Raw genomic sequence first — 14,068 nt, 5'->3', positions numbered from 1 at the left:
TGTTAGTCTGATGAGCTTCCTTTTATAGGTGACCTGACCTTTTTCTCTGGCTGTCCTTAACATTTTTTCCTACGTTTCAACCTGGGAGAATCTGATAAATATGTGCCCTGGCGTTGATCTTCTCATGGAGTATCTTAGTGGTGTTCTCTGTATTTCCTGAATTTGAATGTTGGCCCGTCTTGCTAGGTTGGGGAAATTCTCCTGGATAATATCCTGAAGTGTGTTTTCCAACTTGATTCCATTCTCCCAGTCTCTTTCAGGTACTCCAATCAATCACAGCTTCAGTCTCTTCACCTAGTCCCACATTTCTCAGAGGTTTTGTTCATTGCTTTTCATTAGTTTTTCTCTAATCTTGTCTGCATGCCTTATTTCAGCAAGATGATCTTCAAACTCTGATATCCTTTCTTCTGCTTGATTTATTCAGCTATTGATAATTGTGTATGCTTCACGATGTTCTTGTGCTGTGTTTTTCATCTCCATCAGGTCATTTATGTTCCTCTCTAAACTGGTTATTCTAGTTAGCAGCTCCTGTATCCTTCTATCAAGGTTCTTAGCTTCTTTGTATTGGGTTAGAACATGCTCCTTTAGCTCAGCAGAGTTTGTTATTACCCATCTTCTGAAGCCTACTTCTGTCAATTAATCCATCTCATACTCTGTGCAGTTCTGTGTCCTTGCTGGAGCAGTGTCACAATCATTTGGAGGAGAAGAGGCATTCTGGCCTTTGGAATTTTCAGCCTTTTTTTACTGTTTCTTCCTCATCTTCATGGATTTGTCTACCTTTGATCTTTGAGGCTGATGACCTTTGGATGGGGTTTTGTGGGAGGTCTTTTTTGTTGATGCTTTTGTTATTGTTGCTTTCTGTTTGTTAGTTTTTTCTTCTAACAGTTAGATCACTCTTCTGCAGGTCTGCTGCAGTTTGATGGGGGTCCACTCCAGACCCTGTCACCAATGGAGGTTGCAGAACATCAAAGATTGCTGTCTGCTCCTTCCTCTGGAAGCTTCAGCTCTCCTGGATGAGGTGTCTGTTGACCTCTGTTGGGAGGTCTCTCCCAGTCAAGAGGCACAAGGTCAGGAACCTGCTTGAGGAAGCAGTCTGTCCGTTAGGAGAGCTAGTGCACTGTGCTGAGACAGTCGCCCTTGTTAGGGTCAGCTGCTCTCTTCAGAGCCGGCAGACAGGAAAGATTAAATCCGCGGAACCTGCAACTGCAGCCTCCTCTCCCCTCAGGTGCTCTGTCCCAGGGAGTTGAGAGTCCTGTCTGTAAGCCCCTGACTGGAGCTGCTGGATTTCCTGCAGAGATGCCCCACCCAGTGAGGAGGAACCTAGAGAAGCAGGCTGGGTACAGCTGCTTTGCTGCATTGTGGTGAATTTTGCTTAGTCCAAACCTCCCAGACTCCTTCGCACTGTCAGAGGAAAACCGTCTACTAAAGCCCAGCAGTTTGCTTATTTTGTGCAACACTGTGTCCTTCATTCCTGTTGGTGATTAGTTAAATTTTAACAGTTTTATGCTGTTTCATAATATGTACATACTATAGTATATACATCAATTTTACTGTTTTTTCCACTTTATTTTGCACTCATGAACAATGCTGCTATGAATATTTTAGACATATCTTTGATGCATATGCACAAAAGTCTCTCTGGGGTAAAAATACAGAGGTAAAATTGTCAAGAAGTAAAGATGCACATGCATCTTTAAATTTCCTACAGAGTGCCAAATTGTTCCATGAAATGATTATATAATTTTACCTATATACAAATAATGTGTAAGAAAACCAAAAAACCTGGCATCATTCTTGATTCTTCTCTTTACTTTGTTTCCTACATCTAATCTGATAACAAATCCTATCAGTTCAGCTTTCAAAATACCTGGATATCCAGAATCCAATCTCTTTTTGCTTACCCTCCTTCTACTCATGCATACTGGTTTAAGCCACAGTCTTTATGTATCCAGAAATTATACACCCTCTCAACCATTACTACCTGGTCTAAGCTCCCATGCTTCTCCTGGATTATGAAAAACAGCCTTCTTTCTGATCTCCTTGTTTCTACTTTTACTACTCAAACAAAAGAATATTTTCCATTCTGTAGCAGAGTAATCCTTTTGAAACCTCAGTTCGTATCAATCAACTTTTTTTTCTCAAAACTCTACATTTGGTTTCCTGTCTTTCTTGGGCCAAAACCAAAGGTCAGGCACCACATTGCCCACCCATCACATTGCCTACATTATTCCTACTTGTTCAATTTCTTCCTGCTTCACTGCCCTTCTTATTGTTTCTGGCATGTCAGGCAAGCTCGGTCTCCTAGATAATGTGCTAGCCAGTCCCTTTGTTTAAAAATTTGTTACCCCCCACCCTCCCAGACCTCTCTATGGTTCTCTTTCTAACCTCCGTTGTGTATTTATTTAAATTATTTCTTCCTCAGTGAAGCTTTTCCTTACCAGCTTATTATAGAGAAAGTATCCCCAATTTCCATAGTAATTTGATTTTCTTAATCTGGTAATGTCTTTAATTTTCTTTATTTCTGAATAGTTTTGCTGGATTTAGAATTCAGCATTAGGGAGACCCCTAGTTACTATATAGTAGCCCTATAACCCTTATTTCTAGAACGCATGGCAGAAACATAATAAATAATAGTTACAGTAATAACAGCAAACTCATATAGCACTTAGTACTCTAGACACTTCTAAGCAAATTATATTAATAAATTCATTTAATTGTCTTAAAACCTATGGTGAAGAGGAAGACTTCCTGCTATAGTGATGTAAAGAAGTCGAGTATTTTCTCTTCTTAAAAAAAGAGTATAAAACTGGACAGCATTAATAAAAACAACTGTTCAATGACTCTGGAAATCAATCAAAGGGACATAATAATTTGAGAAACGTTTATTCTTGAAAAATTCTTGGACATTCAGGTAAAAATAGCAGGAACCTGTGACCTCCCTGCCTGAAGTTACTCCCACTCCTCCATCTTCCTCACCAACTCTGACCTGGGAATAGAAGCAAAAGCCAACCTTCCTGCCAGATGTGGTAGAATCAACTTGGAATGGGAAAGACGCAAGTAATTCTGGTTACTTGAACATAAAATGGTAAATCTGCTTAGACTAGATGGGAAAAGTCCCAAGCTTTGCCAGCCTAAGGTTGGGGTACAAGTTGGGGTAAATGGTAGACCAGCAGGATTTCATAGAAAAATCCTAGAAATTAGAGAGCCATAGAGAGGCCATTTATAGTCAGCTTTAAAATTGATCTCAAAAAATTCAAGACAAGTTTTTTAAATATGTTTTTAAAATTAAAGAAAATAATTTTGAAGAATTCAAGGAAAATATGCTAACAATGAATGAAAATATAAAATATCAACAGAGAAATAGACATTATAAAAAATAAGCAAATGAAAATAATAAAATTGAAAAAATAGCTGAGATAAAAAGTTAATTCAGTGAAATCAACAGTAGGATTGAGGTGGCAGAGAAAGAAACAGTAAACTTGAAGATAAATCATTAGAAAACAGCCAATGAAAAATGAATGAAGAAGGAAGGAAGGAAGGAAGGACAATTAAAGAAATTGACAGAGATCCAGAGCATCCGGGACAATTTCCAGAATCCTAAGTTATGCATAACAGGATCTTCAGAATGAGAGAACAGAGAAAAAGAGGCAGAAGAAAAACATTGAACAAAATGGCAGAAAGCTTCCCAAATTTGATGTAAATTATTAATGTATAGATTTAAGAAGCTCAATGAACACTAAGTAGAATATTGAAAAAAAAAAAAAACCTAGATATATCATCATCGAATTGCTGAAAGTCAAAATAAAGTCTAGAAAACAGAAAGAAAAAAATAAGACTCAGTACATACAAGGAAGCAACAATACAATTTATTTTTGGCCAACATTGTATCAGAAACTATGGAAGCCAGAGGCAATATAATGACACATTGAAAGTGCTAACAGAAAAAAAAATCATTCAACAATTCTAAATCAAGTAAAATTATTCATAAATAAAAGTAAGATACAGACATTCCCAGACTAAGAAAATCTAATTGTCAGCATAACTGTGTTATAAGAAAATACTTAAGGAAATACTCCAGTGTGAAGAGAAATGACACCAAATAGTAGTTCAGACACACAGGAAGAAATGAAGAACATCATAATGTCAAATATGTGAGAACATATAAAAGATTGAATATATGAATGTGTGCGTCTGTCATCTGTCAAGTTCTGCAGAAATTAATGTGTTATTTCTGGCTCTCTGATCTATTCCTGAGGCCCATCTTATTATCTTTGTATCACAGTCACACTGACTTTATTACTTCAGTATAAGAGTAAATTTTGATATACGGCAAGTGCTCCTCCTATATTATCCTTCAGGATTGTCTTGACTATTCTTAGCTATTTGCAATACTATATAGATTTTAGGATCAATTTGTTAAATTCCATGAAAAATATATTGGAATTTTCACTGGAAACATGTTATATTTATGGTTGACTTTTGGGATAATTGAAAACTTTTCAATATTGTGTTCTTCTGACTATAAATATGATTTAACACTCTATTTTGATGTTATATTATCCATTTTAAGAAAAATAAGTTTATTCCTGAGTATCTTAAAGCTGCAAAAAGCACAAGGAAAAAAATTTCTGGCTGAAAAAATAATTAAAGACCCTGGAGTATTTTAAACTTCCAAGAGGCCATTGTGCAGGGAGTGTAGTGTATGAGGGAGACGGAGCTGTGGGAATGAGTGTGAGAAGAGGCAGGGGCCAGATCTGGATATAAAAGCTAATTCCTGCACGAAAGATGATAACTGTTTGGATACCGACTTACAAACCTACTAAATGGACTAATTAATTTGAAGCAGCTAATATGTCAGAAATAACTAGAGCTACCTTCCCATTCGATTTCTGTGGTGGTTGATTACTAATGATTTCCCCAATTCTTGTCAAAATTCTGAGTCAAAAAAGCAACTTAGTGAAACAGAAAAAAACACACCTAAGTCTCTGACATGAAGTGATAACACCTTTAATGCAACACAAAAGCCACTTGCCAAGTAAAATCCAGGCTGGAAAGCACCTCTACGAAAGCACAGGAGTCTATATTGTACCACAAAGTTTTGTCACCATTTCATTATCTCATCTTTCAGTATCTAGTTTGCCACCACCCACTGACGCACGTATCTGCAGCCCATGTGGCACAAACAAACCAGAACCTCTTTTTATCTAATAAATGAGCCAACTTTCTCATGAATAATCAAAGAGTAGCCAAATTCCAAATGCCATCAAGGTCTTACACATTCTATAGGAGAAGAAATCTAGAAGAAATAATTCAAACTCTTAGAGAAGTGAAGACAGAGAGAGATGGCAGTAAAGCCTCATAAACAACACTACCTTGTGCAGCTAACTCTTTCCACCTCTCTTTGTTCTGCTGAATGATGTCCACCAGGTTGTTCTTGAAGCTCTTCAGGTCCACTGCTGCAAGGGAGTAGTCTGGGGAATAGGACCCATCGCTCATGGAACCTTTTGCATTTGGTCGTCTTAGTGCATCAGCAATGTGTAACCCCACAATGGTGGTTGAGCTAACAGTAACAACCAAACAAACCAAAAAACACCATCAGGATATGGGGTGAACGAGGAAAACCTGAAAACCTTTACAAAACCGACTAGAAAAGCAGGGTAGTAGATGCTCAGTACAAGTTCTGAGCACGTGGCAGTTGCTCACCTCCTTTCTCTCCCACCCCACACTGGATTCTCCTTAGTACACACCTTAGTATTTCATATTTTGTGTATTAAACTTCAGTTCTCAAAGGCAGATGCAATATAATATAAAGCCACTAGGTGGCAATACTCCCTAATAATTCTTGTGAGAATTCTCTGCCTAGATGTGAGAAATATAGATAATCATTAAGGAAAAGGTTACTAAACATCACAAAGATGAAAAGTGATGCAAAAAAGAAAATATCATACCCGCTTGCCACATAGGAAGAAGTTTCGGCTTTTGAGGCTTCCTCTATAAGAGGAATAACAATTTTCTCTGTTGAGTCTGTCAGAAGAGAAAATGTTGGCTCTACTATGAAATCGATGAAACCTACAAAAGCCAAAATGGAGAGAGAGAGAGAGAGAGAGAGAGAAATTCAAGTGTTACAATTTCCTGAATTCTGAAATCAGAAATAATGAAGAGCCTCTGACAATCCTGGGATAGCGAGTATCAACTAAAATATTGGTTCTGCTTACCCTTTATATTGTTTTAATCTAATAACAATCTTTAGAGATGGGGTTCAACTGCTCTATAAAATGGTACTTGAAGTCATGGAAGTGACGCAATTTAAGCTTGTTAACTCAAGTATATTGACTTTTCTATTTACTATTCAGCCTTAAATAATACACTATTGCTAACAATAAATTTAGATCCAATGATAGTGACTATAGTTTCCTCTCAACAACAAGGATCATTATCCTTTTTAAAAGCACATCATGTACATTTTGGATTTCATTATTTACTAACAAGAAATCATATCTAAGCTCCAAAGAAATTAAATAATTGAAGATTTTCTCAGGTAACAGGACGACAATTACTTTTTGTTTCTTACTGTATCAGTCAGAGCTTTCTGCCAGTGTGTTAATATTTGAAATTACTGTTTATTATTCTCTGGATGTAAAGTGTTAGTTCACAGCATGTGGGTGTGTTCTGTCAAATCAGTGAAGAGAAAAGTAACATCTCTGGGAGACAGCATTAATCCCACCACTTTGAGATGTCAGCATTGAGTGAAGACTTTCACATTTAAAGTACTCATCAAGATAGAAAATGACACACAGAGAAAAGGGCATTGTCCTCTGGAAGCATTTTCCATCCCGTGTTTAGGCAGAGGAGGAGACAACAGCCTATTCTAAGGTCTGTGTACATGACAATATCCCAGATCCCAGGACAGCTGTGGGTGCCTCAAGTCAAGAATTTGTTGTTGGAAGCACATCTGAGAGCAATGGACTACCACCTGAATAAAGAAGAATAGCTGGAGGGGGGCTTTTTAAGTGGATAATGTCCTATAAAGTATGCACATTTAAAGACTGTCCATCCGATGCTTGGATGAAAGTAATTCACATTTCAAGTAACTGGATTACTTATAGTGTATAATGAAACACATTTTTAATTTAATAAAGCTTCAATAGTTTTAATGGATGCCTTTATGTTAAATCAGTGTTAACTGACCACCCAGGGTACTATTTTAAGTTCTATGTTCTTTTTTTTTTTTTTTTTTTTTTTGTGAGAAGGAGTCTCACTCTGTCGCCCAGGCTGGAGTGCAGTGGCGCGATCTCGGCTAACTGCAACCTCTGCCTCCTGGGTTCAAGTGATTCTCCTGCCTCAGCCTCCTGAGTAGCTGGGATTACAGGCGCGTACCACCACGCCCGGCTAATCTTTTGTATTTTTTTGTAGAGATGGGGTTTCACCCTGTTAGTCAGGATGGTCTCAGTTTCCTGACTCGTGATCCACCTGCCTCGGCCTCCCAAAGTTCTGGGAATACAGGCGTGAGCCACTGCTTCCGGCCAGTTCTGTCTATGTTCTTAAATGCCTGAGATGTGTAGACTGTCAACTGAGGCATCACTTTTACTAACATGGCTGCAATTTATATTACAGCAACAAGCCTCAGAAACTTCCATTCTTAGCTTGCCAAATCAGTTCCTTAGCCTGCCACATTTACACGTACTAAGCAAGAATAGGCACCTGTGTTATGGTCTCTAGAAAAACAGCTGTTGAAACATGGATGGGAAGGGGAAAAGGTCGGAGCACACAGCTTTCCGACAGCTGACTGCCCCAAAGCTTTGTGATGGGTGGGTGCCGCAGCATAACTACACAGGTAAGAAGTGATCCTTGTGTTTATTGATCATATTGTTCAGTAACAAAAATGCTGGCTCAGCGAATAATTATTACAAGTATTTGAGTCATGCAACACAGCAATAATATGTTTTAATAATGAACTGGACTTGAAGTCCCCAACCCAAATACAGATGATAAGAATGAATGTGGTTGGGAGCATTATCATTTTGCAAATTTCCTGTTGTTGGTTAATCTATTCACATCATGAGAGAAAATTTTTCCAAATGAAATGTGCACTACTATATTAGGCATACCATGGAAACTTAGTGATAGAACAAGTGCACTAATATTTTCATTGAGTTGACCTCTATCTAAAGAATTAAATTACAGAAAACAGGAATCAGCAATAAAACAACATAAAATAGTCTCCCACACAAGACAATGTTATATTTTGTAAAAGGATTAGAACCATGATAACAATTACATTTACTGTTACTTTATTGAATTCATTTTGTGAAAATGCTTCAATAATTCTTATTCAGCACCATATAGATCCATTTAAAAATCAAATGTGTTATGAATATGGAGTGAGGTTTTCATGGAAGTTACCCCTTTGAACAACATGGTTTACACATTTGAAAACTGACAAGCACACACTCACTTTCCACCACCACAAATCATCAGTATTACCTATTTGTGACTGGGCCACCATGGTTGACTTCCGATCACAAAGTGGGGAAAAGGGAAGCCCTAATTCAGCTTCTTTATCTCCCTGGAGAAAGAAAAGCACATTAATATAGACTTGGGTTGGAGAAGCTAAAATAATGAGCAACCTAAGATATAAAGCCTAGAAAATTCACATCTTTCATTTCTTAATTAGGAATACTTTTGTCTTATTTATGAAAACAAAAGCTATAGTTCAAGTTTATATAATTTTTCTTGGATAGTCTCCTTTTGGAGACATTTTGCAAGGAGAAAAATGATGAATGTTTTCAGGACCTGGAGACTTTGCTTTGGCATTACAATCCCTTGACTTTTAAGAGACAAACGTTTGCTTTTGGAATTTTCCAAAGTCACCATAAAATACTTAGCCATCTTAGTGTGTTATCTGACATTTAATTAACCATCCAAGTTAATTTATTTATGCCAAGTATATCAAGAGACCTTTAGTATCAAAATTTTGTGACAGAACTGTTTTTCAAAATTAAAAGTATACGATTTGAAACACCTTTCTATTCATTAACCAAGTTTTATTAAATCTTCCACAACATATAATGAATTTCTTCAACATTCTTACATTCAGTGTGCCTAAACTTATTTTAATATTTTCTCCTCAGAGAAAATTGAAATATCAATTTTTTTATTATTTGATCTCATCTAAAATAGATTAATTGAGCACATATGTTAAAGAATTCCATTTATATTTGGGTTTTACTTCAAGAGAAGTAATTAAATTTTCATCTTCTAAAACAAAGGTTGCTGTTCTGGTCAAACCTTTACTATCACAAGGTTTATTAAACCTTGGTTCTTTCCTTTTGCATTAAAGGAGATGTGCTAATGAAAGAAAGAGGAGAGGATACTTCCTTGTTCTTGTTCATTTCAATTGCCTGGCCATTTGAAAGAACGTTTTAGGTTCTATTTTCTCCTAATTTATTGGCTATATACCTTCATGAGCAACACCAGCCTTCCATCATAAGTCCATAACTTAGGATAAAATACCTAAGGACCCACGATTTCCTTTCACTCTGTTTCCATTAATATCTTTCTATCCTAATCTTTACAATGTCATGTCAACATGTAGCTTTACAATTTTTTGAGACTATCTTCTAGAGCAGTTCCCCTAAACCATACCTTTGAATAAGAGTTATAGGCAGAGAGTCTGGAATCAGAATTGTTGGGGAAAATCTAGATATGGCCATCAAAGAAATAGGAAAATTAGTTACAAACAGGAACATTTCACTATGTCATAACTCAGAGAAAATATAAGGAATAAGAATTTCTGTGACCTCTGCTAGTAACTCCCCTAATTCCTCTGGATAATGACAACACTAATTCCATGTGAAATTGTTATTTATACTCAGGTTAAAGGACAGACGGAAGGGAATTATTAATGCCACTAGTCTTAGAGTTGGAAGATATAGTCAGCTGAGTTGCTGCTGTTCTAGGGGTTATTGCTGTTACTTCAGACATAGCACAACCTTTGCTGAAATGAATTCTCCTTATCTGTTACCTAATTTTGTGATCTTGATTTACTTGTTTTAGGGATAAAATATAATAGATATAATAGTATCTATCCTGAGGTTATCTAAGATTATATGAAGCATAAAGACAGTGCCTGCCACTTAGTAGTCATTAAGTTTAGCTAATAAGAAACATAATTTAGGTCAGGTGTGGTGCCTCACACCTATAATCTCAGCACTTTGGGAAGCCAAGGCAGGTGGAACACGAAGTCAGGAGATTGAGACCATCCTGGCCAACATGGTGAAACACTGTCTCTACTAAAAATACAAAAATTACCTGGGTGTGGTGGCATGTGCTTGTAGTCCCAGCTACTCAGGAGGCTGAGGCAGGAGAATTGCTTGAACCCAGGAAGTGGAGGTTGCAGTGAGCCAAGATCGCACCACTGCACTCCAGCCTGGGTGTCAGAGCAAGACTCCAACTCAAAAAGAAAAAGAAAACAAACAAACAAAAAAACCAACATAATTTATAATAGGAACAATATGAATGCAATATGTACAAATTAAAGGTATTTATGATGTCTAATATACTATGATGTCTAATAATGTCTAATATATTGAATAGTTTTAAAACACAGGAAATTGAAGTGTGCTTAATTTAGCATGTAATAAAGAGGCATCAGCTTTTTTGCCCTCTTTTTTTCTAGCAAGGAATTGACAATAAAGGATTTCCACTTTTGAAAGATTGGTTTGTCTGCAGTATGAGACATGACTTGGGGTGAGTTGAGGATGACTCACTGGCTTCCAGTGTGAATGGAAAAGAGGAAGGGGTCTGTTGGTGCCACTAATGGAAACCAGATCATCTGGGTGGGGGAAAGATTTAATACTATTATGGATTTGGTTTCTGACATGTTGAGGATACGGTGCAAGAATAATGTCATCAATCATTTATGTTAAAATATAAATACTAATATTACTACTGATGAAATAAAATAGGAACAAAGCTACTGATAGGCTTTTGGGAACCTGATATTAGAGATGCTTATATAATATATGCAGATACAACTGCATTTTATTCTTGTGTATATTTGTTAGGTTGGTGCAAAGGTAATTGTGGTTTTTGCAATTAAAATTGTCAGTAGTCTTAGAGTCAGAAGATACAGTCAGCTGTATCTTTTGCAATTAAAATTGCAAAAACCACAATTACTTTTGCACAACCCTAAATATTATAAGACTGTATCTATTAAATGCAGCTAAGCTACATTTAACTTTTTTTGTTTGGTTGGTTGTTGTTGTTGTTTTTTCTTTAGTTAAGATGCTGTTATCTGGTATTTTAAGGACACAAATATAATAGATGTATTTTTATACTCTTTGGTACAAGCTCTTTGGCCCCCAAATGGTAACTTTGGCCTGAGAAAGGCATTATGATAATTTACTTTCTTTTTTTTTATTTTTTTATTTTTTTGAGACAGAGTTTCACTCTTGTTGCCCAGGTTGGAGTGCAATGGTGCAACCTCGGTTCACTGTAACCTCTGCCTCCCAGGTTCAAGCAATTCTCCTACCTTAGCCACCCGAGTAGCTGGGATTACAGGCGCCTGCCACCCTGCTGAGCTAATTTTTTGTATTTTTAGCAGAGATGGGGTTTCACCATGTTGGCCAGGGTAGTCTCGAACTCCTGACCTCAGGTAATCCACCTGCCTTGGCCTCCCAGAGTGCTGGGATTACTAGTGTGAGCCACTGTGCCCGGCCACTTTCCTGAGTTAAATTTTATAGAATGTTGAATGGCAACATTTTTCCTATAGGACTTAGGCATTTGACAGTTACATGCAGGGATGACATTCCTACACATGGAGCAAGGGGTTTTATATTCTATTTGCTTCCTGTACCCCACAATTAATTTAGAATATTAAATTTTCACTGTCAAAGCACACTGAATGCTAAAGTACATTAATTATTTAATTTATTTATAAATATTTCAAAGTGTTATTTACCCTTTAGGGTGAATAAAGGCCATGAGTGCAGGATTAGTAGGGGGCCCTGTAGGTAAACTATGAAGGAACTAGAACTCTGTATAAAGGGAATGTTAGAATCTCTGAGTATAGATTTGGCCACCTTTATAATTTCCTCATTCTGTCCCAGGACAGGGAATATTTATTTTCCATCAAGGTAAAAGCAGAGGTCATCGCAATGAGCATTGTGAAAGAAGAGTTTATATTTTTCTTGGAGGTTTTGGTGTCATTTGAGGATGCTGCCTTCAGGGGGCCAAAATACACTTTTAAAAAGGAGGAGGAAGTAGAAAAAGTGGCCCCATTGAAATGGAAACTCAAGGCAGCCTGAGGTTCTCAGGCCCCACGACTTGTACCTGTCTTTACAATTCCCTGGAGATCCTTCAAGTTTCTTCTCTGAAAGTCTATAAGGGAGAACTAGCAATTGTTTTTAAATGCTCTCCTACCATTGTAAAGTGCTCTGACAGCCATTAATAAGGTATGAAATCCAATGACATAACAGCACCTTTTTGTTGTTATTGTTTGCATTTCTCTGAAACCAAAAAAATTTCTATAGTTTTGTTTTTTTCTTGAGAGAAGTCTCACTCTGTCACCCAGGCTGAAGTACAGTGGCATGATCTCGGCTCACTGCAACCTCTGCCTCCTGGGTTCAAGCGATTCTCCTGCCTCAGCCTCCCGAGTAGATGGGACTACAGGCACCTGCCGCTACGCCGGGCTAATTTTTGTATTTTTAGTAGAGACAGGGTTTCACCATATTGGCCAGGTTGGTCTTGAACTCCTGACCTTGTGATCCATCCGCCTCAGCCTCCCAAAGTGCTGGGATTACAGGCATGAGTCACTGTGCCTGGCCAGTTTTGTTTTGTTTTAATGAAGAAGATAAGACAGGGCAAAGTACAGAAATCTTGAGAAAACTCTTCATTGAAACTTCAGTATTAGAGAAACAAGCAATGTCAATAACAAATATGCAGGAAGCCCCTGACCACAGGGACAGGGGCTTAGGAGACACTCTTCCTAAGGACAGCCTTCGGAGACATTCTACAGCTGAGGGTGAAATCTGAGAGACCTCTTGCTCTATAGAAGAATTTGTTTGGGAGAGGAGAGAAGGATGCATTAATTTAGCCTTATTTGGAAAACTTAAGGAATTTAGGCCCTCTACCCTTCTTTACTTCTTCTATAAATGGGCCTTTCTAAATTCGAAGAACACCACGAAAAACATTTAAGTGTTTAATAATTACAGCAACTAATACATTCAATTTCAGTAAAATATTGATCTGATATAACTGTATTTCTGTGAGCATTATAAATATTTTATGGAATATTAGAACCCCTGGTGTAATCGGTGTTTACAGTACTTTTATGGCTTTTGAAACTAAAACCTTTTTTACATTTAAAGTTATCTTGGCTCATAGCTACAGTTCTTTTCATTTCTGCAATTTTAGGGGTTATGTTTATGATTTTTTAAAAAAACAGATTCTTGGCTGAGAATGGACTAACTAAATACATTTGTATTACTATGGAAAATGAAATTTATTTTGAAATAACACACTCTATACTACTTCTAGCAACATTTAAAAATAGAGAGGCCTGACTGTATACAATTCAAGGTAAAATAAACATTTTGACCTTTCCTTCCAAATAACTTGCATTTCCAATTATATTTTTCTTCTTGGCTAACAAGGTAATAATGATTAATAAATGCAGATTTTGTTCAAATATATATTTTTTTAATGTGTCACAAAACAACTAGTGGAAGGGAAAAATACAGGTAGTTATTGTTATTTAGTTTAAAATACAAACACATTTTGATGGAAGCGACTATTTTTGTAAAAAAATTAACTGCATTGACTTCTTATCTTGCCAACCTGACATGTGTGTTCAAGAGGAGAATACAAAGCAAAAACCTGTCTTCTTTTACTACTGATTCTTTTTTTTTTTGGCTAGTATGTTCACCTCTGATCTCTCTCTTATATCAGTCATAGTTAAAATAAATGCAGCATCCTCCAAATCTACCCATTACTGTCAGTAGAGGCAACCATGTTGATCTGCGTGAAAACTCGAGGAGACATTAATCATATTGATAAATATCACAGG

General features: G+C 36.9%; 1 protein-coding gene across 11 annotated transcripts in view; it reads right to left on the bottom strand.

The window, feature by feature from the left end:
* Nucleotides 1-14,068, bottom strand: part of PDE1A (phosphodiesterase 1A) — a 397,310-nt gene that overhangs the window by 45,401 nt on the left and 337,841 nt on the right. For 10 of the 11 annotated variants that reach the window (XR_004441671.1, XR_004441672.1, XR_004441673.1 and 7 more), the window contains 3 exons: nucleotides 8,485-8,566; nucleotides 5,949-6,069; nucleotides 5,373-5,560 (listed from right to left, as the gene is read on the bottom strand). Coding sequence is in view for 7 of the 11 variants with exons in the window: in XM_033230958.1 (XP_033086849.1) it covers nucleotides 5,373-5,560; nucleotides 5,949-6,069; nucleotides 8,485-8,566 (391 nt within the window). In the remaining 4 variants the exon portion in view is untranslated. Of the gene's footprint in view, nucleotides 1-5,310; nucleotides 5,561-5,948; nucleotides 6,070-8,484; nucleotides 8,567-14,068 lie in introns of those variants that run through there. The other variant, XM_033230963.1, reaches the window with a different exon arrangement.

The sequence above is a fragment of the Trachypithecus francoisi genome, unplaced genomic scaffold (genome assembly GCF_009764315.1).
Source record: "Trachypithecus francoisi isolate TF-2019V2 unplaced genomic scaffold, Tfra_2.0 Lachesis_group13, whole genome shotgun sequence".
NCBI lineage: Eukaryota > Metazoa > Chordata > Mammalia > Primates > Cercopithecidae > Trachypithecus > Trachypithecus francoisi.
Note: the sequence above shows the minus strand (reverse complement) of the source record. Positions and strands in the feature narration are given on the sequence as shown.